Here is a 27,908-nt window from a genome sequence, read left to right as displayed (position 1 = left end):
TGATCTTCACCCCTACCAGTTCCAACTGCATCAAGCCAGATGGGCTTCTGGAGTTTGCCAAGCGGCTGGAACGCTGGGGCCGTGGGGCCTTTGGTCACCTGCGCCTCTTCCAGAACTGGCTGGACCAGGATGCAGTCACAGCTAGGGAAGCCATCCGGCGGCTCCGGGCCACCTGCCATGTGGTCAGCGACTCGTGGGACTCATCGCAAGCCTTCGCAGATTACGTCAGCACCATGTGATGGGCCCATGCCTCACAGGCCCATGCTCGGTACCATCAGCTTGTAGGGGCTGAGGCATGGGCTGCCCAGAACTCCCAACCACCAATTCTGTCTTTCTCTTTCTGCTACCTTTTTTCTCTTTTTTCCTTTTTCCCTTGCACTGAGGTCCTGGAGGCCTTGATGGGGCCCAGCAAAGGCATTCCCACACCTGGGTTTGGAGCCTTTGGGTTTCTTACCCAGTACCCTGGGCCAGGAGGTTTCAGTGGTCATCAGTCACTGAGGACAGCCCCCGTCCCCTTCCCTGCCCCAGGGTTCCTGCTTTCCTTTCTCAAGCAGGTACCCAGGCTTTAGTGAAGGATAGGAGTGCCCATTACCAGGCCTCTCCTCTCTGCTGGGCTTACCATGCTGCTTCCAGGCCTCAGTCCCTTTCATACCTTTATTCCTCTCTTTTTTTTAACCAAAAGTTTTCTTATAAAATAAATTTTGGGCAAACATCACGTAGCCCTTCTTGATTTTTCTCTCAGAGAACAAAATTCAACAGTGCCCTATTGGGCAGGGCGTGCCCTTTCCCCATCTCTTTCCTCTAACAGCTACACACCAGGCCAGCTGGTTAAAGGTGGAGTCCCCGCTGCTCCTCATGGGAACGCTGGTGGAAGACAAAGGTGATGGCAGTGGAGGCAGCATCCCAAGCAGCCTGGAGTACCTCATCCTTGAGCCCCCGCTTATCAGTGCTGTGGTTCCACTGAGCCAGGTCTGAGGTGCAGTCAGAACCATCAGGGGGTGGCCAGACCTGGCGGTTGTTGACACAGCGGCGGCAGCGCAACCTGGGGGCAGAGGACAGAACTGTGGTTACTGTGGGTCCCAGCTCCATGCCGTTAGGGTGTTGAGAGATAATGGCCAGCAGGGGCACCCCACCCACCTGTCATGTGTGTCACTGAGGTTAGCCTCATCCAGGGTAAACAGCTCCTTCAATTCGCCGAGAGAGAAGTGTCGCTCCACATCCTGCTCCTCATCCACCACACAGCTGCTCAGTGCTTTCTTATGGCTCTGACGCTGAAAGATCTTCTCCTCAATGGTTCCTGCCTGGGGGGTGGGGGCAGGGGTGGAGCCCAGGGCTAAGTCACCTCCATACATAGGGGGCAGGAAAACCCAGGGGTTGAAACTATAGCTGCACAGAAGGGGAGATGAATGAGAAGTAAGAGTCTTGCCTCAATAACCTCTGATCAGCTCAGCCCATTTTCCTAGTCTATCTTTTAGGAATATAATTTGGACATGTCTGCCCACCCAGGATATTTTCCGTACTGATGGAGAGTTTCAGGGCCTGACTAAATTTCTTTAGGATGAGCTGAGGTTTATCTGCAGCAGCGTTATCTGACCTCCACACCAAGCCCAAGTCTCACGCACTCAAATAAATATCATTTGGGTATGATATGCCAGGCCCTGTGCTAACACCAGATACAAAGAAGAATCAATATGATCCCTATCCTTCAACTCATAGACTAGAGGGGGGGAGAGACAGACATATAAACTAACTGGTACAAGGACAGAATTCTATAGGATATCCAGTGACCCACAGGAGGGATGGTAGCATGAAATAATGTTGAAGAGCTTGAAAGTAAAGATCATCCTTAAGCTGAATCTTGAAAAATGAATAGATGGTTTACAAAGAAAGAACAGAAGCCATTCCAGGCATAAGAACAAAATCAATAAGCCTGGCCTACTGGAGTCCTGTCTAGAGAATGGTAGCAATAGGGTAAGAGCTGGGACTGAGAAAGTCCCATACTGTAGAAACTTGGATGCTAGGCTAAAGAGCTTGGCCTTGTCCTGAAAGTGCAAAGCAAAACTAGAATTTTTGGAAGGCTCATTCTGGAAGTAGTTGTGAAGAACAGATTATGATAAGGCCAAAGGTAAAGAATTAGGATGCTGCTGCAAAATCCAAGTGGGAGATTGACTGTGACTTTAGCATGGGATGGTGAGGAAGATTAATGACAGGGTGGTGGGACACATGTACACCCATGGAATCAATTGACATTGATTCATGTCAGTGTATGGCAAAACCACCACAATATTGTAAAGTAATTAGCCTCCAATTAAATTAATTTTTAAAAAATAAAATGCATGCCCTTTCAAAAAAAAAAAAAGGACATTTTGAGAAAATGAAATCAGTGATAATTGGAATCTGGTTAGGAAGCAGAGAATGGTCCACAGGATGATACTCATATTTGGGTTGGGTGGATAACAGTCATTAAGTGACAAAATTCAGACAGGGATACTCAAGACATTAAAGTAGAAATATACAGTAGGTGATAGAATTTTAAGATCTGCAGCCAGTAAACAGTCCCAGACACACAAAGAAAAAAAATCAAGAGTCTCTTGTTTTAGTAATTAGGAAGTCAACAGTACACTGAAAGCAGGTTCAGTGGCAAAACTGGTGAGACAAGATGAGATGATAGGCTTTGGGAAAATCTGACAGTGAATGGATGGAAAATAACCCTAGGTAGTCACTACAATGGAAGAGAGGGTTGAGAAACTTATTTTTAAGGTGAGAGCTACTTGACCATGTTCATAGACATCAGGGGAATAAAGGAGAAACTGATCAACTAAGAAAGGAAAGAGTGGGGAAAGGGTCTAGAGCAGAGCTGGAATGGTAAGTCCCAAGTAGAAAGGAAGGGAATGATTCTCGTTTGAGAATGGAAAAAAAAAGCAGATGTGAGATGGATAGAACAGAGGAAGGTAGGTGAGAGAATTTTAAGTTTGGTAGCCTGCATTTTCTCTGTGAGGTAGAAGACAAAGTCTCTGCAGAAAGAAGGAAAGACAGGATTAGGAGGAAACCTAAGGGAAAAACTTGAAGTGGCTGTTGAAGGAAATGAGATACAACCCAGCTCAAAATGGAGAATGTGAACTTATGGTAGTGCCAATCTAAAAATGCAAGTTTTATCTGGTGCAGAAGCTGCAAACAGCTGTAATGATCCAAGACTAGGTATTACGGGAAGAGTGGCAGAAAGGATGCACAGGGAGGATCAGGCTGAATAGTAAGGGAAGTCAAGCCTGATTGGGAGGAACTGGGGCAGGTAGTAACTAAGGACATTAGACTGAAACAGATGTAGAGGTCAAGGAAACATGAAGGCTAGAGTGCTGGAAAACTGCATGGCCCCTGAAGTCACCCAGGAAGATTTGTGGAAGTAATGAAGACTGAGCTGGTGTCCAAACTTATTAATGAATTAGGCAAACAGTAGAAGGTAGATAACTGTAGCAAGGAAGAAAAGAGGGTAGTTAAGTAAGGCAACATGAGCTTCAGAAGAGGTACTATAGGATGGATGGTCTGATTGATCACTGAGAACCTGGAGAATGCCAGTACCACCACTTAGACCCATAAGATGGAATGTAAGAAGACTACAAGGCAAGCGGCACAGAAGAAATCAGGTTTAAGAGAAAGCAAGTGTCCTGTGAAAAGGATGAGGCCATAGGGGAGTTTATTATCTACAGGCATCCAGAGAGCACAGTAAAAAGCATCTGACCAACAGGGTAGAGAGAGGGGAGAGAGCAGAATGAAGGGCTCCAGGCTAAGCCCATACCTTGCTCACCACTACAGGCAGAGGGGCCACACAGAGGCAATGAGAAACACCCAAGGTGATCCTGAAGGTCTTATTCCATGACCCACCCCTACTCTGAACATTACCACCATCCTTACAGAGAGTAGGCGATAGATATAGCAGGTCTTCTTTTGACCATCACGCCAGACCCGGGCCATGGCTTGTTCATCATTGGCTGGGTTCCAGTCAGGGTCAAACATGACCAGTCGGTTAGCCCCGATGAGATTGAGGCCACAGCCCCCAGCTTTGCTGCTTAGCATGAAAACAAAGTCAGGACTCTGGAAAAAGAAGGAAAAGAACTGCTTATACCCCAAATTAAGAATCTTACTCAGACCACCCAACTGTTCTCTCACATGTGGACTGCCAGTTTGCCTGTCTACCAGCCAATTTATCAGCCCACAAGCTCAGTTCCCAGCACAGCTTTCATAAACTAGCCTAACCCTACCACACCCACCAGAAAAAAAAAAAGAGAGGCCCTAAAGCAGAGGCCCCTTATAAATTCTTTAACAACCCTTAGTTCTCACGGTATCACACTGGTAGCATGGGGACAGTGGCCGTGCATTTACCGATGGGTTGTTGAAGCGCTCCACAACCTTGGCTCGCTTCTTAATGGACATCGTGCCATCCAAGCGAACATATAAGTACCTGAAGGGGGATCCAAAGATCAAATCAAGAAGTAAACAGAACACTGTGGGGGAAGGGGAGGGTTGGACAGACTGACTGACATATATACACATAGCTAGTAGGAAGCTGCTGTAACAGGGAGCTCAGCCTGGTGCTATGATGACCTAAAGGGGTGAGATGAGGGAGAGGGAGGTTTAAGAGGGAATATATACCTAAGGCTGATTCACATTGTTGTTCAGCAGAAACATGACATTGTAAAACAGTTATCCTCCAATTAAAAAAAAAAGGAGTAAGTACAGTGTCCTTGGAGCCAGAGCTACTGAAGAGATAGAACCAACCACTCTCGAAGGTTGTTCATATATAACCTGAAACCCTAAACTCCCAAAGGGACTGGCAAGGAGCTGAGGGCCAGGACTGTTCTGTGGAGTACCTGAAGGAACAGGGGCTATTCTGTTTGGAGATGGAGCAATAAAGGAACAAACATCTGGAAAGTCCTTCCTGTGCCTGCATTCTGGCCCACATTCACCAATCCAAACACCTGTTCTTCCTACGAATACAGTAGGTGAGGTATCCCTATGGCAGCTCTTCCCTACCTTCGGGCTCGGCAGAGCTTCTCAAAGAGGTCCAATGTCTGAGTGTAATTGGACACCAGCACTACTTTGTCACTGCTGCGGCTTCGGGTCACCGCCAGAATGTAATCAAGGACCAGCATCTTACCTAGGAGATCAACAACTATCAGCCCCAATGTGCTATCCCAGTGGCCAGGATTCTTACTCTTGAGATGGAATAGATCAAGCACAAAGAGACAACCTCCTGTCTCTCTTCCCAGAGGGGCCCAAAGACTGGCAGGAAAGGACTCACCTGATAGCTGAGGCTCTAGAGCCTTGGAGTTATAACCAGGGGGAAATATGTCCAAGGTACCTTCAAAGCCATCTTCCTCTTCCACACACTTGTCATAGATTAAAGCTGGATCTGAAAAAAAAAAAAAACCTCCAAAATGCCAGCTACACTGTGTTTAGAAGTTTCACTTCAGTATTCATTAGAACATCCTCTAGAAACTTAATCTTCCTTAGCACCAGACTTGTTTCCAAAGCCCAGGGTGTAGTCAGTGCCACCTGGGATCATGAGTAGACAATCTTGCTCACGAGTGTGTTCCATGTTCTCCCAACAAGAGGGGAGTTATACCACAGAGGGCAAAGTTTGTTATTTTTCCCCCGCCCAACATTTTATAGGCACACTTGTGCACACACTCACAGAGTCTTATATACTCTAAGCATCAAACATGGGTCAAGCAAGGATAAGCTAAATTTTCAAAACAAGGGTCTGGTCTAGTGCATGAGCTTATGCCTTGGGAAGGGTTAGAATCACACATGGCCTCCGTGAAGACTATGGACAAGTTTCAGTAAAGGTGGCTGAACTACCTTCCTCGCTCACTTTCACAGAGGACCCCAGGGCGTGGATCTAACTCACGATTACACAGTTTCTTCAGTGAGGTGATCGAAGAAAGAGAAGACACACTCATCTTGCCCTCACGCAACTCTTCTGCTGGCTTGGCCTGTCTCAAAAACCTCTTGTATAATTCAATCTGAAGGGGTGTCAGCCTTTAAAAAAAAACCAATAAGATGGGTAGCTGGGTCAGCAGGAAATGCAGAACCACAATTCTGCCTTCTGAGGACACCTTGAGAGCCCAACAATATCTAGGGGCTGAGCTTTTACCCACTCACTCCACACTCCTCAGTTGTTCTGTACCTACAACAAACCACTTGCTCGATCTTCACAGGCAGATATTTAGAAAGGATATCAGATGTCCTCCGTATCAGGCACCTGGAAGAACAAGATAAAAAGGCAAGGGGTTGGGACTTCCCTGGTGGTCCAGTGGTTAAGACTCCACGCTTCCAAAGCAGAGGACACAGGTTTGATGCCTGGTCAGGGAACTAAGATCCCACATGCTGTGCATCCAAATAAATAAATGGTTAAAAAAAAAAAATGGCAAGGGGCTGATAAAACTGCCATACTAATTACCGGAATAAAAGCTGACACCCGAAGGACCAAGGCTCTTTGTGGTATCAAATGTCAAACACTCATCAGCTCTATGGCAAAGATGTCTATATCAGGGTATCAGCCATGGGAATGGAGACCCTTTCTTAGGGTCTAGCTTGACAGACAACTCTTTCTCTTCTCCTTCAGAATGTTAGCTTGTCTTCAAAGGAAGGCAGAGGTCTTCTACTAAGCCTGGTCCTCTGACAGGGAAATGAAGCTGTAAACCATTGAGTCTTTATGGGAGTTTCTCCTTGCATTTGCCCAAATGCCTGCTGCCAAATGGCCCAAGGTTCAGTTAAATTCTGCCCCTATGACCTGGCAGACCAGGAAGGACAGAGATCAGGCACCTGTGCCCCTAGGAGCACACAGACTCTCTTTCCTGTCATCTTAGCCTGAGAGGGAGGTAGCAGCTGGCAAAAGCAGACTCTTCAGGACACAAACCATCAAGTATATGTAAGTACAACAGAGGAGCGCAGAATATACCTGCACCTGGAGCGATGTGGCCCCCACTGAAAAAGCCCCATCAGCTCGGGAGGCATGCCACCCATCCTTCAGATCTACTACCTGTCACAGAAAGCTGTGGGATGTGGGAAGAGAAGCTTGGTGCTTTAGATCTGAGACAGACAAAGGAAGCTTCTGAAGTACTAACAATGCTCCAAGGGATACAAAAACTTCCTCAGCAGGATGCTAAGTGGCACGAAACCAGACCACAGGGGCCAAGGCCAGGAAGAAAGCAGGGAATCAGCCTGCCAGACCCCTTCATTTACTCAGTGGCTATTATTGTCAGGGCACCATCCCACTCTCTTCATAGAATCCCACCCTCCAAAGGCCAAGGTCCCAAAGGACTGGCCTTGGATGGCTAAGGAGGCGATTCTGATGACCGAATGTGGGGGGACCCCACAAACGGTGCTCCTCCTGTCACCCCACCCCCATTACCTATTCACAATGCTGGTGAGCTCCCGCAGTCGCTCCTCTCCTACACACCTATCTTCCTCACTGGCAGCTGCATCTCGACCCTTCAGAATTGGCAATTCAAAATGCTTCTTGAACTCCTGGGCGGTTCCTAAGCACAGGAGAAAAGGCATTAAAGAACGCAGAAAGTAATGACTTTTCCACTGCCAGGAATGGCAGACTACACTGTCACAGACCAACCTTCCTGCCAAGAACAACAACGCTGAACAAATTGTAGGCAATTTCTATTTGAATGGATCAGAGAGCTACCAAAGCAGTAAAGACTTGAAAGACCAAATATTAAGATAGCAAGTAGATCAAAACTCAAATGTACACCTTAAATGTAAACGGGCCAGGGACTTTCCTGGTGGCCCAGTGGTTAAGATCCCATAGTCCCAATGCAGGGGACACAGGTTCAACCCCTGGTCTGGAAGACTCCCCATGCTGCAGGGCAATTAAGCCTGTGTGTCTTAACTACTGAGTCCATGGCCTAGAGTCCTGTGAGCTGCAGTGATCACGAGAGTTAACAATTGACATTGGCATTAAATGCATTTTTTAAGGTATATGATTTTTTATGCTGCATACCATTTTTTTAAATTTTTTGGCTGCACTGCATGGCATGCATGATCTTAGCTCCCCAACCACGGGTTGAACCTACACCCCATGCAGTAGAAATGCAGTCTTAACCACTGGACCACCAAGGACATCCCTTAAATGCATTTTTTACTTAAGACATTTTCAACTTTTAATGGGTTTAGTGGCACAGAACCCCATCATAAGCTGAGGAAGATCTGTACTGATACATACTACAATGCTGATGAACCTTGAAAACATTATGCTAAGTATGAGAAGCCAAACACAAAAGGTCTCATATTATATGATTCCATTTACAGGAAATATCCAGAACAGCAAAGTACACAGAGACAGAAAATAGACTGGCAGCTGATAGGGGTTGGGGTAAGTGGGGTTGGGAGTGACTGTGAATGAGTACAGGATTTTGTTTTAGTCAGGAATTTAAAAGATCAGGTACCTCACAAAAGTGGATCTCCAAATGGCCAATGAATATATGAAAAGGGGTTCCACTTTTACTCAAAATTAAATAAATGAGAAGAAATATCACTAAGCAATCAGCAGAATGACAAAAAAAAATTAATGTCTTCTAAAGATAAATATTGGTGAAAAAAAGCAGAGGTCAGCAATTATAGCCATGGACCAGTCAGCTGCTTCTGCAAAGTTCTATTAGAACACATCCATGCTTGTGCATTTACACGTTACGGCTGCTTTCACGGTACAGCGGCAGAGCTGAGTACCTGTGACAGAGACAGGATGGCCTATGAGCCTACAATACTTACCATCTAGCCTTTTAAGAAAAAAATTGCTGGCCCCTGATGTAGAAACACTGAAATTCTCATATACTGCTGGTACAATCACTCTGGCAAACTGGATTATTTACTAGGGCTAAACTCATACATAACATATGACCCAGCAATTCAATTTTTATAACAGAGAAATGCCTATTATTCTCAGGTAAAGTACAAGAATGTTTATGGGATCATTATTCAAAATAAAAATGGAAATTCAATTGTCTATCAACAGTAGAACTGATAAATTCTGGTATATTAAAAAAAATGGAATAGTATACTAAAACGAAAAACAAATTGCCATCGACAACAACATGGATTAGTCTCAAACATTATACTGAACAAAACAATCCAGGTGCAACGGAAAATATTCTTTTTACATGAAGCTCAAAAATGGGCACTAACAAACCCTTCCACAGCCATCTATGTACAGCAACTGCCCAACCTATGGATTTTAGGGGCTGGGGGGCAGTGAGGAGCTGCTGCTTAATGGGAAGAGTTCCAGTGCTGCAATATGAAAAGTTCTGGAGGTAGATGGTGGTGATGGTTGTACAACAATGTGAATGTATTTAATGACACTAAGTTGCACACTAAATAATGGTTAAAAACACAACTGCCCAAGATAGTCTTTTCTGAGGCAAGAGCTCTTATAAGCCTGCTAGGATGTGATGAGCAAAAATGCCTGGGGGTAGTAGTCCCATCTGTAGCTCACGGAGACCTTGCCCTGCACAGCCCCTGCCACCTCTCCAGTGGGAAAAAGGGCCAGGGTGGGCCTTGCTAAGCTGCCCCGCAGAGCCAAGGTCTCCCCACAGCTCTGGTACTCCTTGACAAGAGAAGTCTTCCTAAAACAGTGTCTAGTAACGCATATTTAACTGTGGTCTCCTCTCTCCTCAGCTAGAGTTAGACTCGCAAGGTTACATCAAGGCTCCTCTCCAGTGCAGGAGAAAAGGCCAGATTCTTACCCAGGATTCCTGAGTTGACAAAGTGTACCAAGCTGAAATACTCAAGGAGATCATTCTGGATGGGGGTCCCAGAGATGAGCACCCGTCGGCTGGTGTTCAAGCTGTCCAGGGCCTGATAAGTCTGATTCTCGGAGTTCTTGAGCCTGTGTCCCTGCAAGGAAATTAATTCTCACTGAGCCCTGGGCAGAATGTGGCCTCCCTGACAGCAGCAAAGTCTTGTGTAGACAGGAAAAGAGGAATCAAAAGCATTACAGGTCCTGAGGCCTTGGGAACTGCGCAGGGGCACCAAGAGTGAGTTTATCCACTCTCTTGGGGAGAAACAGGCCAGGCTCAAGGACAGATCTTCAGCTTCTAGATCAATGCTACATCCATAAAGCAAGGATTCCCTGTTTCTTCCTCTGCCCCCATCTCCAAAGTCACAGCAGCCTGCCTATCCTCTTCAGGGATCATCCGGACATGTTAGAGACCCAGGCTTTCAGGGAATTCTCCCTCCCCCACTAGCCCAACCATCCCAGAACCTCCTGAGTCAGATGCCTTCTATATTAGACTCCTGGCTGTGTCTGAACTGTTAGTGGTAAGGAACTTAGTCCAGGTTCCTCCTCCCCTCTTTCCTCAGAACCCATCCAGTTCAGATCTAAAGAAAGAACCTCTCTCTGTATCCCTTCTCAATCCCTGTATCACTGCCACCACCCCTAGCCCTTCCACCCGGCACTTTATCTCACCAAGGCAGAAACTTTTTAAAGCAGAGACCATGTCAGATTTGCTTTTTAACTTAATGCACAAGACAGAGTTCTCTAGTCAATGTATGTTTCCTGAAGAATGAAATGAATAACCAACATTGCTATTGAAGAATTAGACACAGAATTTTATTTAACAAAATGACTGAATGTTGTATACCTAAAACAAAAACATTTTATGTCAACTGTATCTCAATTTTAAAAAATTTAAAGACATCCTACACAAAATTAAGTTTTTAAATGACTGAAAGCTCAAGCACCAGTCCTAAAACAAAAGGCTGAGACTCCTGAGCTGAAGAGGGAAAAGCAACTTTAAACTTGTGAAGAAATTACCCAAAAGGCCCTGGGGAAATGCGCAGCAATAACTGGAACCCTCTAAACAGAAGCTCCCTGAGGGCAGGCAATCATGGGATTCCCCACGGCCTGACTCCTGCTGCTGCTGCTGCTGCTGCTGCTGCTGCTGCTGCTAAGTCGCTTCAGTCGTGTCAGATTCTGTGCGACCCCAGAGACGGCAGCCCACCAGGCTCCTTCATCCCTGGGATTCTCCAGGCAAGAACACTGGAGTGGGTTGCCATTTCCTTCTCCAATGCATGAAAGTGAAAAGTGAAAGTGAAGTCGCTCAGTCGTGTCTGACTCAGCGACCCCACGGACTGCAGCCTACCAGGCTTCTCCATCCATGGGATTTTCCAGGCAAGAGTACTGGAGTGGGGTGCCATTGCCTTCTCCGACCTAACAGGTACTTAATAACTCAATTTAATGAACTGAGCTGAACCTTTGTGGGTCTCTGTGGAAGAGAAGGCCAACCCCAGCTCCTGTGAAGCCACTCTGGCTCCAGACCCAGCTCCTGACACCACTGGCCACAAATTTAAAACCCAAACCCTGGCATCTCAGCAAATCAAATATTTGGCTAGATAAAAAGTTGTCAAAGTTCTGGCTGAATTTCTATTCTGGCAGAATTCTCAGCTTATCCTTTTAAAAGCAAAAAAAATGATACCAAGATTAAATACCACCACTTCTCTCTCATGAGCCCCATGAATTTAACACATTTCCCCAGCATCTGACTGGTTTTGTGTTCTAGAACTTGTAAAGAAATGTACATGGAACCAACTGAAGCATACAGGGACAGACAGTCCTTCTATAGTCAAGCCAAGTTTCACCCTACACCAAGCTTTGGTTACATCCAAGGCAGGAGTGGAGAAGAGCCAGGCCTTAAAATCTCAGACCTGGATTCAAGTCCCAGCACTCCCCTAAGCTTCAGTTTCCTAACCTCCAAAACTGAGGTAAAGACGATGTCAGTCCCTCCCATTTATAACACCTTACAAAATGGTTCCATATACCCTCTTTCTTGATCAGGATCATGTCCCTTTCAGGTAGACAATGTGCCGTCTACTGAGAACAGTCTCATCCACAGACACGCTTATAAGCAGCGAAGCCAACACTGATCCCAGGTGTTCTCACTCGCTCTGCCTAACTCAGATTACTATGTGGATCAAGATTTTGTACACAGTTATCATGCTATTATTATCTTTTATTATTTCTGTGTGTTCCAGAGAAAAGCATCAGCCAGGAGGAAGCTGGGAACATGAAAGCCTGGGGAAAAGGCTTTCAGGATCTGAACAGGACAAACTCCTCCTAGAGTAGGCTGACCCTCTCTTCAGGACTCTGGCTTCCTCAGGTTTCTGACAACACGACAGGGAATGGCAACTCACTACAGTACTCTTGCCTGGAGAATTTCATGGACAGAGGAGCCTAGTGGGCTACAGTCCATGGGTCACAGAGAGTACAACACGACTTTCACTCTCTTACTCTGATAAATAAAAGGTACATGAGGGGATTCCCAGGTGGTCTAGTGGTTAAGACTCTGCATTCCCAGTGCAGGAGGCCTGGGTTGAATCCCTGGTCAGGGAACTAGATTTCGCATCCCCCAACTAAGAGCCACAGTGAAGATCCCACGTGCTGCCACTAAGACCCAGCACAGCCAAATAAATAAAATTTTTTTAAAAAGGTAGATTAGTATAAGGGAAGGCCAGGACGCTGCAGTGTACAAAAGGCAGCTTAGAACCTTGTGCCAGTCAGCTCAGAAAACAGGAGAACGAGGGAAAAAATGAAACACTATAGAGCAAAACAAAATCTAGACGCCCTCGATCCTCAAGGGCTCAGCCTGCCGTCAGCCTGCCTTCCCTTCTCCTCCCCAACATCCTGGCCTCTAGACGAGGCTCCTGGCACAGTCCCTTTCCATGATGAAGCAAATGCCAGGGCGCTGTGTAGTGGTCACGTGCACACCCCACCTCAATCTGCTAAATCCCTTACTCCTACCAAGGAATGGCCCATCAGGGTATCAGAAGTTGGCAGACATGCCAGATAACGACCCTTTATAAGGACAAAAGTTCAACTGGGAAACAGCTCAGGGCTAGCAAGCATGGTTACCCAGTAAGCTTTTCTTCTTTGCCCCCTCCCAAAAGACCCTCAGATACTACAGTAATCTATAGTCCCCAAAGCAGTCAAGCCTGCCATCAGTTGAAAGATGGGGCCAAGTCTTCCAGCCACCCCTCCACTAAAGCCCCAGGGAATGCCCTGACTTTCCCCAAGATGTAAACAAGGTCAGCAGGCTCAGGGCAGCCAAGCCCTCTGAAGACCTGGGAAATTGTTTATACCGGGAAGCTCCCAGCCACCCTCACTCCTTTCGAAGTAGTAACATCCCTACCACCCTTCATGCACAGTGCTGGAAAAGGCCAGAAAGCAACAACTGCTACATTTCCCTCAGTCCCAGAGAGTCAACACAGGCTCACAATGTGTATGGACTATCCATACAGGACTTTCCTATCACTGTGCACCTGTTCACGGGAGTCCTCTAGCCTACATAAAAATCAGAGGTGACATTTACCAAGGTCTTATGACATACCAGGCACTGTGATAAAAGCTTTCCTTCATTTAATCCTCACAATAATCCCATGAGGCAGATATTATCACCCCATTTTACTGACACAGAGAGGCTTAGGTAGTTAAGTAATTTGTCCAAGGTCATATTACTGGTGTGCAGCAGAAGAGCCAGGATTTGAATAAACATCTCTCTGATCCTAGGACCTGTTCCCCTAAACCCTGTGCCATGTCTCTCCACCCATCCACATCTCTCCCAGCCTTCAAAGTCCTTTGGTCTAGGAAAACTGTAGAGGGAACAAACCCGGTCAGCCCCAGCACCGCACTCTCCCTGGCACCCCAAGCACCACTCAACCCCTCTCTTGGCAGACTGGTACCCTGGGCTCTCCTTCCCATCTGCTGACTCTGAGGCATATGTTCTGTCCTCACTATCTCCCAGTAACTAGCACAGCCCTTGGACAGCACTTTTCAGTGGAAAGACACTGACAGACTTTTCTCCCACCACCCAAACAGCAGTACGTCAAGTACCTCATCACATATGACCAGTCCAACACTCCCTTTCTGGAGGACTCCAACGTGAAGGCGGAAAGTCTCATAGGAAATGATGAGGATGGGAGAAGGCACTCTGGCACCACGCTGGTTCATAAATCCTTCTACGACAGAAAAGGTGTCAGGAGAGCAAGTCTGAGAATATGCTAAAGAAAAAACCAGTTTGATGATTCTGTAATTTAGCCTGGAAACAACTAAACTCTTTCTCATGGTAATTCTCATATCTTCCTCCCCCTCCTTGTCCTCGATCCTGGTTATCAGTGAGGATACACTTAAGAAAGGAGCAGGTTGTATGGAGGAGTGCGGTCACATTTGTTAAGGCTCCTACCCAGCTTTTGGTCTATCTCGTCCTTAGAGCCTCCATCGATGGCCAGAGGTTGGATCCTCCCTCCAAGCCATTTCCCAACTTCATTGTACCAGTTCCTCACTAGGCTGGAGGGCGACACCACCACCGCCTTGTCGATTTCCGGCTTGCAGTCTGGACTCTGGCGCAGAAGCGTCCACATCAGGGTGATGCACTGCAGCGTCTTGCCCAGGCCCATCTCATCAGCCATGATGCAGCCATGGCTCCCGGGGATGCGCCGGCCAGTGACACACTTCCACAGGAACTCTACTCCCTGGGGAACAGTGACAGCACCCCCTCTGGCACCCCACTGCTGCTGCCCCAGGGATGACAGCCTCTCAGGCCCAGCCGCTGCCCCAGCCCAAACCTCACCCCCACCCCCATTCACCTCTCTCTGATGAGGCCTCAAGACCTTACTCAAAATAGGATCAACAACCACATGGACAGGAAGTTTTTCCCTGAGAAAACACAACACAGAAAACAGAGCTCAGACACGGCAAGGGTACACCCTCAGAAAGCTATGTCCCGTGGATCCAGAGGCAGTTGCCTAAGAGAGGATCTCTCTGGCCCGTGCGATCAAACCATAGCAAATTCCTCTCCAGGGTGAGAAAGCGAGGAGACGCGGATGGGTTCCCTATGTCATCACCTCAACATCCCCTGCTCCCCTGAATGAGCCTGGTGGGAAAGGATGAGGAAACCCACCAACTGGACATATCTACACACACTTCCCCAGGCACTCTCCTCCCCACCTACTCACTCTCTGGATGGTACCGTCGTCATGACAGCACTCTGAAAACACATGCAGGTCCCAGGGTGAAACCACACCAAAAGGCTCTCTGCCCTCCAGGCTCTGTGCACTTACAGAGGACCACAACTGCTCAACAAACACCAATGCACATACTTGTCAAACTTCAGCTGGTCATGGGCGCTCAGTGGGGGAGGCTCGTACAGAACCAAGGCACCTTCTTCCAGGGGGTCATGGAGGGCTCGGCGGACCCCAGCCCGTTTAAGGCCCAATGCCCGAGAGCCCAGAGGACCTAGAAACCAACAATTTGTCACTTGAGCCTCTAAGCTGACGAGCTCCAGCCTGCCCAGGTTAAATGCCTATCCTTCACATAACTTTCCGAAGCTTCCACATGACCCTCTCTCCCCAGTACCTCTCCAGATGTAAGCTGGGCACCTCTACCTAACCATTAACCAGTTATTAGTTCCCCCACTCAACTACAAATTTCAGGTCTCTTTCATCTTAAATCAAAACAACCCTGGAAAGGTCTGAAACCCTACGGGGCCTTTCAAGACTGAAAGCTCAAGTTTGCCTCCCCCCGCCAGCCCGAGTTAGCACAACGCTCTGTCCTTTGTACAGAGGGGGAAACCTGCAGAACCTAGACCTCCGACAGTCAACCTTGTAACCCTTGTAAAGGAAATGCTACTGGACTCACTTGGACGGAAAGGAGCCTGGGTCCATCAGCCGCCCTGGCCACCTGAAGCTTCCTGCACACTGGCACATCCCCACCAAGATGAGGGGCACTTAGTCTTGGTAACCCTTGCTGAACTTTTCAAACACAGACCTCATGCAGGCCCAGGGAGGGTCACCCCACACATAGTCATCACTGGACTGGCATTTTTAACTCCAAGGTAAGCTTGTACTTACAAAAGCAGGTGTTATGATCTATTTGGGCATATTCACACATGACTAATTCAAGAAACAGAAGAGTCTCCACTTTTACCTTGATAATTTGGAATGGGGATTTTGAAAGGCTTTGACAAAATGCTTCGAATAAATGCTTCCTAAAAAGAGAAGAAACAAGGATTCAGGACTGCTTGGAGATGTTACGGGATATTTTTATAAACACAGTCAAAAATGCCCATGTAAGCATCATAATATATTTAGACCACTGTAGTTTGACTACATCTCATTCCGATGCATCTAGAACAGAAGATGTGCTCCATATTAAATTATTAGGTTTTGTACAATGGCTTTCATCTTTGAGGTTTTGCACGAGGTACCACAAATCCCCAGGGACAGGACAGTGCCAAAGCAAGTACCTGGCCTTGGTCAACCACAAGACTCAGAACTTTTAGTTCATGAACGATCACACCAAGCAAGCATACCTAACTATTCCCTAGGCTGCAGTGCCTTAAGAAAGCACCACAAACTGACCCGATCCCAGTACTAACAGAACTCTCAAGTCTAGATTCAACCACTGTCCTACAGGGCTACATCTTCCCAAGCATAGCTCACACTTCTTTTGTAATCTCTGATCAATCCTGCTTACTGCATCTAATTCCCATATCAATTTTTACATCAGCCTCCTTGGGAACTACACAGCCCTTCTAAGAGTAGTGGTCACAGGAGAAAAAGGAGCAGAGGTATCAGTAAAATAATGTTGATAACAACCAAAATGACAGCAATAATGACGACTAATAATGTATGTCAGACACAGTGCTAAGTCCTTGCATTCATGTTACCAATCCTCATTAATAGCTCTTTGAGGTCTGTATATTACTGGCACCCCTATTTTACAGATGAGCAAATTGAGGCTAAGTGGTTTCCCAAGTCACACAACCATGACATCTGTAGGACTTTCCTGATTCCAGGGCTTTTATTTGTCACAGATGGGCAATATGGCTTCCTACCCCAACCTGTGTGAGTATAGCATGTGGATCAGCCCAGAGTCAACAGCTTCCTGCATGGAATGGTACAAGAGAGGGGAAAATATGAGCCAAGAGGACATGAGAGAGAGGGCAAGCCAATCACCAAAAAAGCCAGGGACAAGGATGACAGGAAGTCTCTGTGCCATCACTTCAGCCTGGAATCAGCACTGGGTTACTGGGCTGGGACAGAAGGAGAAGTCCACAGTATCAGCTCCTGAGCTAACTGACAATTCCCATCTAAGTTCTCATCTATAGACACCTGCGCCCTCTAGGGAATTACAATAGCCTGTGAACCTCAACAAAATAAGAGTTAGGCAAGAGAGCAAGGAGAAAACAAGAGCAGAAATGTTGAAGGCAGTCTTAATGGAATACATTAGTAGGAAAGTAATGAAAAATACTCCCTTCTAGCAAAAAGGCAGTTTAATAGGGGGGAAAAAAAAGCAATTGCCCTGAAATTTTTATCTTTTTATTCTGATCCATCTGTATAGATTATAAATTAAATTCTAGAAACTCAATGTACTTTAAAGAAGAAGAATATAATGACTATATATGGCAATGTATTGCAAGATAGAAAAGAAACGTGGAGAACTGAACTTCATCACTATGCTTAAATAACACAAGGCCAGGGTTGGAGAAAGGCTCCAATTCTTTATTTGCATATTTCTTTGCAGCAGAATAAAATTTTTTGATTATTTTTAATTATCAAGAAACGATAATGAGAAACTTATACATGAAAGATGCTAACAAAAAGCTACCATTAAGTCAAAGAAGAAGAAAAGGAAAAAGATGGACTCAATTTCTTCCCTAACTTGGCATCAAGTCTGCTTTTAATTCCAAAACTGAGATATTATTTTCAAGATTATCAATTTAAGAGGCTAGTATTAAAGCTCTAAGTAGCCAAGAATGTATGCTCCAAATTTAAAAAGACTTTCAGTAAAACCCAGGAGCCACAAATTCTGCAGGTAGAAGTGCAGGCTTGTGGAACTACTGTGGAAGGAGGCGAGGACCCCTGGCTAAAACCATCTGAGGGCACAGCCTGCAAGACTTGCAATGCAGCTTCCAAGAACCAGGTCTGGGAATAGTCACTAGACTCTGACAGAGGCAGGCGAGAAAGCATGCTCTCACTCGGTTCATTTAGTTACTGAAAATCCACACCACCCTTTGCTCCTGATGATAGAAGAGGGAGAAAAACATTCCTCCTCCCCACCAAGGTCAAGGCTTCCCTCTCCCAGTCATTCTATCAGGCCTGCCTGATCTTTCTCTATCTCAAGCTTCTCCCTCTACCAGCTCTTTCTCACCAGCACTTAAGACATACTTAACTCTCTCCTATCTTAAAACCAAAATGTCCTTTGACCTCATATCGCTACCCCTTCAAACTTCTAGAAAAAGTAGTCTGTTTCCCCCTTATCTCCCACTCCTCCTATCTTCTGAAATGATTCTGCCCAAGGTCACCAATGGCCTACAAGACCTTAACTCCAAGAGATATTTTTCTACCCTATCTTACTAGACAAAGCTGGTCACTCTTTCCTCTCAAATAGTCTCTGCTTTTGACTTCCATGACACCATTCACCCACTATTTTGTCTTTCTGGGACTTTACACTCAGTCGCCTAACGGGCTCCTCTTCTTCTGCCCAATCCCTTTAAAAGTCAGTGTTTCTCAGGGTTTGACCTTAAGTTCTTCTGACTGTACATTCACATGGACACACCAATACAGTTTTTGGAGGTGTCAAACTCTATGCCAATCACCTCAAATCTATTTCCAGTCCATAACACTCTCCTAGGTACCACATGTACATGTGCAAACCTAGACAACCCACAGGACTTAAAACTCACTGTGTCTAAGGCTGAGGTCTGCCCCCAGGGCTGCACTGACTTCTGTAGTCCTAAAGCATTGTTTTCCTTTGGGGATCCTCCCTCCACAGCTTTCACACAGGCTGTTCCCTTTACCTGGAACACTTCCTGCTCTTTCACCTGACAAACTCCTCACAGTCTTCAGGACCCGACCTCATCATCATGTCCCTCAGATTCGAGTCTCCACCAGCCTCCAGCCTGTTAGGCCTCCTGTTTGCAAACTCTCACCACCCTCACACTTATCTCATAAGATAAATCCTGAATTAAAACAGTTCCAGAGGACTAATACTACTTTTTTAAGCTCAGGAAACAATTAAACAATATTACTTTAGTGAATTATATACATATGGTAAAACTATCACAAAAAGCAAGGGATGATGAACATAGTTAGGATGGTGGTACCTCTGGGAATGGGAAAAGAATTATGACTGAGATGATGTTCTAGCCCTGGGTGGTGGGTTCACAGGAGTTATTTTGGTTTATATCTTACATACATTATACATATGTTTCTGTATTCAACAAATAGTATGTAAAATGTTTTCTGAATGCATAAATAACTAACCTCCATTACACATTCCTGTCATCATATTCCCATTTTTCCTTGAAAATGTCCCTATAAAGGAAAAACACAATCCTGTGTCTCTACCATTGCAACAAAAACAACAAAACACCTAGGAATAAACCTTGCTACAGGACAGCCTTGGTGGTCCAGTGGTTAAGAATCCACCTGCCAATGCAGGGGACATGGATTTGATCCCTGATCTGGGAAGATTCCACATGCTGAAGAATCAGTATTGTAGCCTCCGTCACAACTACTGAAGCCCTTGCACCCTAGAGCCCATGATCCACAAGAGAAGCCACTGCAATGAGAAGCCCACTCATAGCAACTACAGAGCAGCACCTGCTTACCACAACTAGAGAAAGCCTGTGGGCCGCAACAAAGATCCAGCACAGGCGGAAAAAAAAAAAAATCCTACCTACAGAGGCAAAGGCCGTAAGGTCCTGCTTATTTAATTTATATGCAAAGTACATCATGCGAAATGCCCAGCTGGATGAAGCACAAGCTGGAATCAAGATTGCCAGGAGAAATATCAATAACCTCAGCTATGCAGATGACACCACCCTTATGGCAGAAAGTGAAGAGGAACTAAAAAGCCTCTTGATCAAAGTGAAAGAGGAGAGTGAAAAAGTTGGCTTAAAGCTCAACATTCAGAAAACTAAGATCATGGCAGCTGGTCCCATCACTTCACGAAAAATAGATGGGGAAACAATGGAAACAGTGACAGACTTTATTTTCTTGGGCTCCAAAATCACTGCAGATGGTGACTGCAGCCATGAAATTAAAAGTTTACTCCTTGGAAGAAAAGCTATGACCAAAAAAAAAAAAAAAGGAAAGAAAAGCTATGACCAACCTAGACAGCATATTAAAAAGTAGAAACATTATTTTGCGGACAAAGGTCCATCTAGTCAAAGCTATGGTTTTTCCAGTAGTCATGTATGGATGTGAGAGTCGGGACTATAAGGAAAGCTGAGCACTGAAGAATTGATGCTTCTGAACCGTGGTGTTGAAGACTCTTCAGAGTCCCGTGGACTGCAAGGAGATCAAATCAATCAATTCTAAAGGAAATCAGTCCTGAATACTCATTGGAAGGACTGACGCTAAAGCTGAGGCTCCAATACTTTGGCCACCTGATACAAAGAAGCAACTCATTAGAAAAGACCCTGATGCTGGGAAAGATTGAGGCAGGAGAAGGAGACAACAGAGGATGAGATAGTTGGATGGCATCACTGAATCAATGGACATGAGTTGGAGTAAACTCTGGGAGTTGGTGATGGACAGGGAGGCCTGGAGTGCTGCAGTCCATGGCGTCACAAAGAGTTGGACATGACTGAGCAACTGAACTGACTGACAGAGGCAAAAGGCCTGTATGCAGAAAAGTATAAGATACTGATGAAAGAAATTAAAGATAAAAACAGATGGAGATATCCCATGTTCTTGGATTGGAAGAATATTGTATAAACGTAAATGAGTATTTCGCCCAAAGCAATCTATAGATTCAATGCAATTCCTATCAAATTACCAATGGCATTTTCCATAGAACTAAAAAAGAAAATTTTACAATTTATATGGAAACAGAAAAGACCTTGAATAACTAAAGCAATCCGGAGAAACAAAAATGAAGCTAGAGGAATCAGGCTCCCTGACTTCAGACTATACTACAAAGCTACAGTAATCAAGACACTGGCTCAAAAACAAAAATATAGATCAATGGAAAAAGACAGACAGTCCAGAGATAAACCCACACCCATGGTCATCTTATCTATGACAAAAGAAGCAAGAAAATACAATGGAGAAAAGACTTCAATAAATGGTGCTGTGAAAACTGGACAGCTACATGTAGAAGAATGAAATTAGAACACTTCCAAACACCACACACAAAAATAGACTCAAAATGGGTTAAACACCTGAATGTAAGGCTATACACAATATAACTCTTAGAGGGAACAGGCAAAACACTCGGATCTTTTTTGATGCACCTCCTAATGAAAATAAAAACAAACAAATGAGACCTAATTACAAGTAAAACCTTTTGCATAGTAAAGGAAACCATAAACAAGACAAAAAGACAACCCTCAGAATAGGAGGAAATATTTGCAAATGAAGAAACTGAAAAAGCATTAATCTCCAAAATATACAAACAGCTCATGCAGCTCAATATCAAAAAAACAACCCAATCAAAAAATGGGCAGAAGACGTAAATAGACATTTCTCCAAAGAAACCATACAGATGGCCAAACAAACACATGAACATAACTATTAGAGGAATGCAAATCAAAACTACAATGAGGTATCAACTCACACCCATCAAAATGGCCATCATTAATAAAATCTACAAACAATAAATGCTAGAGAGCGAATGAAGACAAGGAAGTCCTCTTGCACTGTTGTTGGGAATATAAACTGGTACAAACACTATGGAGAACAGTATGGAGGTTCCTTAAAAAAACCCAAAATAGAACAGCAATCTCACTACTAGACATATACTCAGAGAAAACCATAATTTAAAAAGACACATGTAGTGGTCAGTTGTGTCCGACTCCTTTTGAACCCATGGACCAGCCTGCCAGGCTCCTCTGTCCATGGGATTTCTCAGGCAAGAATACTGGAGTGGGTTGTCATTTCCTTCTCCAGGGGATCTTCCCGACCCAGAGATCAAACTCTTATCTCCTGCATTGGTAGGCAGATTGCTTACCACTGAGCCACCTGGGAAGCTCACACCTGAAACACAACACTATAAATCAACTATACTCCAATAAAAATTAAAAAAATGAAATATCAACTCTCTAAAGCAAAAAATAAAGTTATTACAAAATAATGACTATACTCCCTTGTGTTGCATGTCCTTGTTGCTTATTTTATAAAAAAAAAAGACTGATGTATCCCAATGTTCATTGCAGCACTACTTACAATAGCCAGAACACGGAAGTAACCTAAATGTTCACCAACAGTGGAATGGATAAAAAATAGATAGTATATATGTGTGTGTGTGTCCACAATGGAATTAGCCATAAAAAGGGATGAAATTGGGTCATTTGTGGACACATGGATGGACCTGGAGATTGTTATAAATGAGTGAAGTAAGCCAGAAAGAGAAAAACAAGTATCATGTATTAACGTATATATGTGGAATCTAGAAAAATGGTATAGATGATCTGACCTGCAAAACAGAAATAGACACACAGAAGTAGAGAACAAAGGCATGGACACCAAAGGGGAAAGGGAGAGGGTGGGATGAATTGGGATTGACATATATACACTCTTGATACTACGTATAAAATAACTAATGAGAATCTACTGTATAGCTCAGGGAACACTCTTCAGTGCTCCATCATGACCTAAATGGGAAGGAAATCCAAAAAGAGGGGAGATATATACACATATGGCTGATTCACTTTGCTGCACAGCAGAAATTAACACAACACTGCAACTATACACCAATAAAAATTTTAAAAAACAATCTTGCGTCTCCTCTGTTCTCAGTACTACACTATTTCTGACATCTGACATGTGGGTTTTCCACACATCAAGCAAATCTTCGTTTCCACTTGGGTTCCCTACACCTTAATTCCAACACTATGTTCCAGGATAAAGCATCAGAAACAAATCTCAAGTCTAGGTGCTTCTAACCACAAAGTGAAAGTCGCTCAATCAGCTCTTTGCGACCCCATGGACTGTAGCCTGCCAGGCTCCTCTGTCCATGGGATTTTCCAGGCAATACTGGGGGGGATTGCCATTTCCTTCTCCTGGGGATTTTCCCAACCATGGGATCGAACCCAAGTTTCCTGCATTGCAGGCAGTCTTGAAAGGCTCTGACCCCAAGCTACAAATCAAATGTTACCACAACCCCTTCCTTAGATTAATTCACTAGCTGGTTCAGAGAACTCAGATGAAGTTTACTTACTAGATTACTGGTTTATCACAAATGATATTAAAAGATATGAATGAATAGCCAGATGAACAGACACACAGAGGAAGGAGGTCTGGAAGAGCGGTGAACACTGGAGCTTGGAGCTTCGAGCGTGCCTCTTCCTGACTTTCTGCTCGCTAACCAGAAGTTCTGCTGCTGCTGCTGCTGCTGCTGCTAAGACACTTCAGTCGCATCCGACTCTGTGCGACCCCAGAGACGGCAGCCCACCAGGCTCCCCTGTCCCTGGGATTCTCCAGGCAAGAACACTGAAGTCGGTTGCCATTTCCTTCTCCAAGGCATGAAAGTGAAAGTGAAGTCGCTCAGTCATGTCCGACTCAGCGACCCCACGGACTACAGCCTACCAGGCTCCTCCGTCCATGGGATTTTCCAGGCAAGAGTACTGGAGTGGGGTGCTATTGCCTTCTCTGGGGAAGTTCTCCAAACTCTCCCAAACCTTTTGTGTTTCTAAGGAGGCTTTTGACACAGGTTGGACTGATTAAACATTGACCATTGTTGGGTTGGTTCCCCTGGCAACCAGTCTCAAAGTTAAGTGCTTTCCAAAGTCATCTTATTAGCAAACTCAGGTGTGGCTGAAAGGAGCTCATTAGGAATAACAGAAGACATCTTGATCCCTCTTATCATTTAAATTCCAAAGGTTTTTGGAGCTGTGTCTTGGTGTCCTTCAGAAGGTTTAGAGAGAAAAAAAAAAAAAGAAGGTTTAGAGGAAAAAGCCTTGGATGGAGCCAGGCAGATCTGCAGAGAAGGCGATGGCACTCCACTCCAGTACTCTTGCCTGGAAAATCCCATGGACGGAGGAGCCTGGTAGGCTGCAGTCCGTGGGGTCTCGAAGAGTCGGACACGACTGAGTGGCTTCACTTTTACTTTTCACTTTCATGCACTGGAGAAGGAAATGGCAACCCACTCATGTTCTTGCCTGGAGAATCCCAGGGACAGGGGAGCCTGGTGGGCTGCCGTCTCTGGGGTCACACAGAGTCGGACACAACTGAAGCAACTTAGCAGCAGCAGCAGCAGCAGCAGGCAGATCTGACAATTTTGTAACTTTAAGCAAATTATTTAACCCCTCTAGGATTCAGCTTCCTTGTCTTAAAAAAATGAGTTACATGAGATAATGCACATAACCTGCCATGGTGGTGATTACTTTTGATTTTACTAAAGGATACAGTGAAAGCTATAGGACTCTGGTACTTCTTAAAAGCCATTATGCAGAATCAGAGACAGTTCTCTGACGGGTTCCAACATCTTGCCTAAATGGGAAGGTCTTCACTCTCTGCACCTTCTTGTCATCAGCAGTCTCAGCCACCTGAGAGTTGGTGCCCAAGTAGCTATAACAAGGGGAATTCCAAGTCAGGTACACTAAGAAAATCTCTAAGAAAAGAGGCCTTTTCTAGGCCCCAGGAGCTGTGGCCAGGCCCAAAGCTCCCACTAAAGCATCTGCTGGCTACTGTGTGAGGACTCAGGGAGCCTCCCTAAACAAAAGAGGGCACACACAGACATCGACAGGTTATAGCTAGGGCTTACATGTTGACTGCTGTCCAGACAGGGTGGTCTATTCGTTAGTTGAGTCAAAGGCTTTCGAAAAGGAGACAGGAAACACTCCTGGCTCTGGGTCTCACAGCTGGATTTCTTAGGTTTCTTAGGAGTCTAGGAGAGAGAATTGGGGAAGGTGAAGTCTGGATGATACAGAGTTAGCCACAATGACAACTAATATTTAAAACCTCATTAAGCGTAAAGCACTGTGCTAAACTCTTCACATGTGTCACCCTATATCATCTTCACAGTAATCCTAGAATACTTGTTTACATCCTGATGTAACAGTGAGAACACTGGAGCTTAGTGAAGTTAAAGAACTTGCCTAATTTGAGGGGCAGTGAAAAGTAAGTCACTCAGTCCTGTCCAACTCTGCCTCCCCATGGACTATACAGTCCATGGAATTCTCCAGGCCAGAATACTGGAGTGGGTAGCCATTCCCTTCCCCAGGGGATCTTCCCGACCCAGGAATCCAACCAGCACTGCAGGCGGATTCTTTCCAACTGAGCTATCAGGGAAGCCCCGAGGGGCAATAGAAGAAGTGAATGAAGTGGGCCTGTGATGGGCAAGTCCATCAGTAGCATAGTCAAGCTGCCCACAGATCTTCACTCCAAAAGCCCCAAGGAATGACTGAGTGACTCTTTGCTTTCCTCCCAGGGTTTACCAATGGAGGGCAAGAGGAGAGCTGCTCCCAACTCCCAGGCCGCTCTCATCAGTCCCCACCATGTCTGTGAGAACACCATCACTGAAAGCATTTTCTGGAGCAACCAGGAGCAGACAACACCAAGTGCTGCCCCAAGTTCAAGTCTGAGACCCATGTAAGTGGCAAGGGACAGCCAAGGCAGCCTGCACACCAGCAGTGCAGCTACAGAATGAGCCCCACTGAGCCATCAGGCAAGAATCCACTTGTAGCAGCTTGCCAAGGCATCTGAAGCTACAAGGCACACCTGAAACAAACACCAGACCCCTTCCACTCTCTCCATAGGCTTTTACTCACATGTTGCAACCACCCCAAACTGCCTTATAGATATTTCTTAGCTAATCCCTTCCTCCAAAGTTCCAATGGTCAAACCACTGCTTCTTGAATTGCTCTCTCTAAAGAGCATGCTAAATCATCATCCTACTGATTTAGGTTACATAGGTCCTACCACAGCTAGCCCCAAAAGCCTCCAAGGCAGGGCCCAGTCCAAAGTCAAACGTGGAGCCCTTGATTATCTGCAGGGACTGGAGGGGCGGCACCACCCCTCCAATCAAGGTCCAAGGAAGCTCAGATTCTACCATAGGCCCAGTGCACCCTACTGTTCTGTGACACTGGGCAGGTGACAAAGAGAAAAAAGAGCTGCTAGTTGCTGCTGGGGCGTCCTCCCCCTTTTTCCCAAGGGAGCCAAAGGGTCCAACCCAATCAGCTCTTTGCTTTGGAACATAGCAAATTTTCCTATCAGGAAAACTGAGGCATACTAGCTTTTAGTGAGCACCTTGAGGACAAAGATTTTTATCCAGTTCGATGCCTGACACATAGTAAGCACTCACTAACCGAACAGTAAGCACTGAAACGGTTCTGGAGGTGACAGGGTACATTTCATGAAACTCCAGAAACCAAGTCTAGGATTCCTCTCTGCCTAAACAGCCCTGCAACCCCACGTTCCCTATCCCCTTGAGGGCAGAGTACTCACCACTGCTCCAGGCTGCCAGTCTTCATCATCAGAGGGTGCGTCTTCCGGTTTTCTCTTGGCCAGCTGGCTTGGAGCTAAGCTCCTCCTCTGTAAGAGGAGAACGGAAACAGTCCATTAGACCCAGCCATAGTGCTAGCCACAGTCTCCCATAGGCCCATACTTACCATCCTGGACCCAGGAATATAAAATGTCAAGTACCCATTAGGCAAAGGTCAAAGGCACACAGCAGCTGAGAATGTAGAACCAGCCTACTAAAGAGCGGGCTGCTATTCTATTGAAAGCATGAGCTAATTAAAGGAGCAGGGATGGAGGGAATACAGCCAGGGGGTGAGCTTTGGGCCCGAAGTATGAAGAGTGTCGGTCTCCAGGTAGCCGAGGTGGGAGAGAAGGGCAAAAAGGAAGTACCCAATCAGAAATGGGTAGAGGTCTAGGATGGGGAGAAGAGGCAGGGGAAGAGACTGCCAGACTGGGCAGAGGGGAGTCGGGATAACGGCCCCAGATGGACCTGAAGGCAGGGGGTAGTAGCGGTGGGGGGAGGGGGAAGGGTGAAAATCTGAGGCCTGGGGAGGGCGAGTCCGGAGAAGGGATTTCCCAGGTCGGAGTGCGGATGCGGGCCTGAGGGAGGCCGAGCAGGGGTCCAGGCAGGACACGGAGAAGACCCGAGCTTGGGAGGGGAATCCCAGGCAAGGCTGGAAAGAGCCGCACAGCTGAATCCCAAGCACTGCCGCTTAGCCTTCCTCTACCCAAAGCGCGCGTTAACAGCCGCCAGGACTCCCGGGACCCGCCAGGCGCGGTCAATCGAACCTCCCGCGGTGCCGCCACCGCACCACCCATTGGCTGCGTTCTATGCGTTCGGCGCTCGCGCCCCAAGGATGGGGGCGGGCCTAGCCCTGCGGTCGCGGAGAGGCCGGGGAAGTGGAGCTGAGTTGGCTAAAGGGACCAGCGAGGAGGTGGGACTTAGGGGGTAGGGTGGGGTTCGCGGTGGCGGGAGCGGTTGGGCGAGGAGGGCGGGGCAAGAGGACCAGCTAGGTTTTTGTGCTTGGGGGCAGGGCTTGCGCTTGGGGGCAGGGCTTGCGCTTGAGGGCAGGGCTTGCGTTCAGGTCCACTGGCCTGTTGTGCTGCCTGGGAAGCAACTGAAGTGACGGTTTACTTCAGATGGGGCTGCGAAGAACTTGCACCTGTGTGCAGAAGGGTGGGAAAGCGGGGCATAGCATGTGACAGAGCTGGAGAGGAGGTCGGGGTTGGAGTTAGATGTCGCTGCTCTTCCCCCATCCCCACCCGCCGAGGTTGGGGGCAGTTTTTCCGTCTGGACTCCCTACCACGTGGTCGGCTTAGGCAGTGAAAGCTCCCAGGGGACTTGATTTTTAGGTCTGGCTTGTCTCAAAGAAAGCTACCTTCCTTTCCTAGGCAAAACCGTGCTGGCGGCAATGTGGCTTTGGAGTCAGGCCTAATCCTGT

General features: G+C 46.2%; 2 protein-coding genes across 10 annotated transcripts in view; one reads left to right on the top strand and one right to left on the bottom strand.

The window, feature by feature from the left end:
• The window catches only part of LRRC41 (leucine rich repeat containing 41), a 44,316-nt gene extending 43,601 nt beyond the window's left edge, over window positions 1-715 (top strand). For 6 of the 8 annotated variants that reach the window (XM_069589314.1, XM_069589305.1, XM_069589346.1 and 3 more), the window contains one exon: window positions 20-715. In XM_069589314.1, coding sequence (XP_069445415.1) covers window positions 20-239 — 220 coding nt within the window. In that variant the 3' untranslated portion in view covers window positions 240-715. The remainder of the gene's footprint in view (window positions 1-19) is intronic. The other 2 variants (XR_011256969.1, XR_011256973.1) reach the window with 1 other exon arrangement.
• On the bottom strand, window positions 641-27,305 carry RAD54L (RAD54 like). 2 transcript variants are annotated; one of them, XM_069589401.1, is made up of 18 exons: window positions 26,616-27,305; window positions 26,452-26,538; window positions 24,770-24,892; window positions 15,983-16,043; window positions 15,157-15,292; window positions 14,644-14,713; window positions 14,241-14,529; window positions 13,892-14,016; window positions 9,750-9,900; window positions 7,412-7,538; window positions 6,185-6,259; window positions 5,906-6,036; window positions 5,297-5,407; window positions 5,029-5,152; window positions 4,378-4,456; window positions 3,910-4,089; window positions 1,138-1,301; window positions 641-1,042 (listed from the first exon to the last, which is right to left on the bottom strand). In XM_069589401.1, the coding sequence occupies exons 1-18, from the start codon at window positions 26,616-26,618 to the stop codon at window positions 829-831; spliced, it is 2,250 nt and encodes a 749-aa protein (XP_069445502.1). In that variant the 5' UTR covers window positions 26,619-27,305; the 3' UTR covers window positions 641-828. The 2 variants fall into 2 exon arrangements, with proteins under 2 accessions (XP_069445502.1, XP_069445511.1); XM_069589410.1 differs by lacking the exons at window positions 24,770-24,892; window positions 26,452-26,538; window positions 26,616-27,305 and adding an exon at window positions 23,225-23,528.
• Between the last annotated feature and the right edge of the window lie 603 nt (window positions 27,306-27,908).

The sequence above is a fragment of the Ovis canadensis genome, chromosome 1 (assembly GCF_042477335.2).
Source record: "Ovis canadensis isolate MfBH-ARS-UI-01 breed Bighorn chromosome 1, ARS-UI_OviCan_v2, whole genome shotgun sequence".
Lineage (NCBI taxonomy): Eukaryota > Metazoa > Chordata > Mammalia > Artiodactyla > Bovidae > Ovis > Ovis canadensis.
Note: the sequence above shows the minus strand (reverse complement) of the source record. Positions and strands in the feature narration are given on the sequence as shown.

What these genes read in the sequence shown, in the direction of transcription:
- RAD54L (XM_069589401.1), bottom strand. An exon ending in CCCCATTCCAAATTATCAAG is followed by an intron (nt 15,293 to 15,982) that starts GTAAAAGTGGAG and finishes GTTGGTTTCTAG; the next exon opens with GTCCTCTGGGCTCTCGGGCA. An exon ending in CTCAGTGACACACATGACAG is followed by an intron (nt 1,043 to 1,137) that starts GTGGGTGGGGTG and finishes CTCTGCCCCCAG; the next exon opens with GTTGCGCTGCCGCCGCTGTG.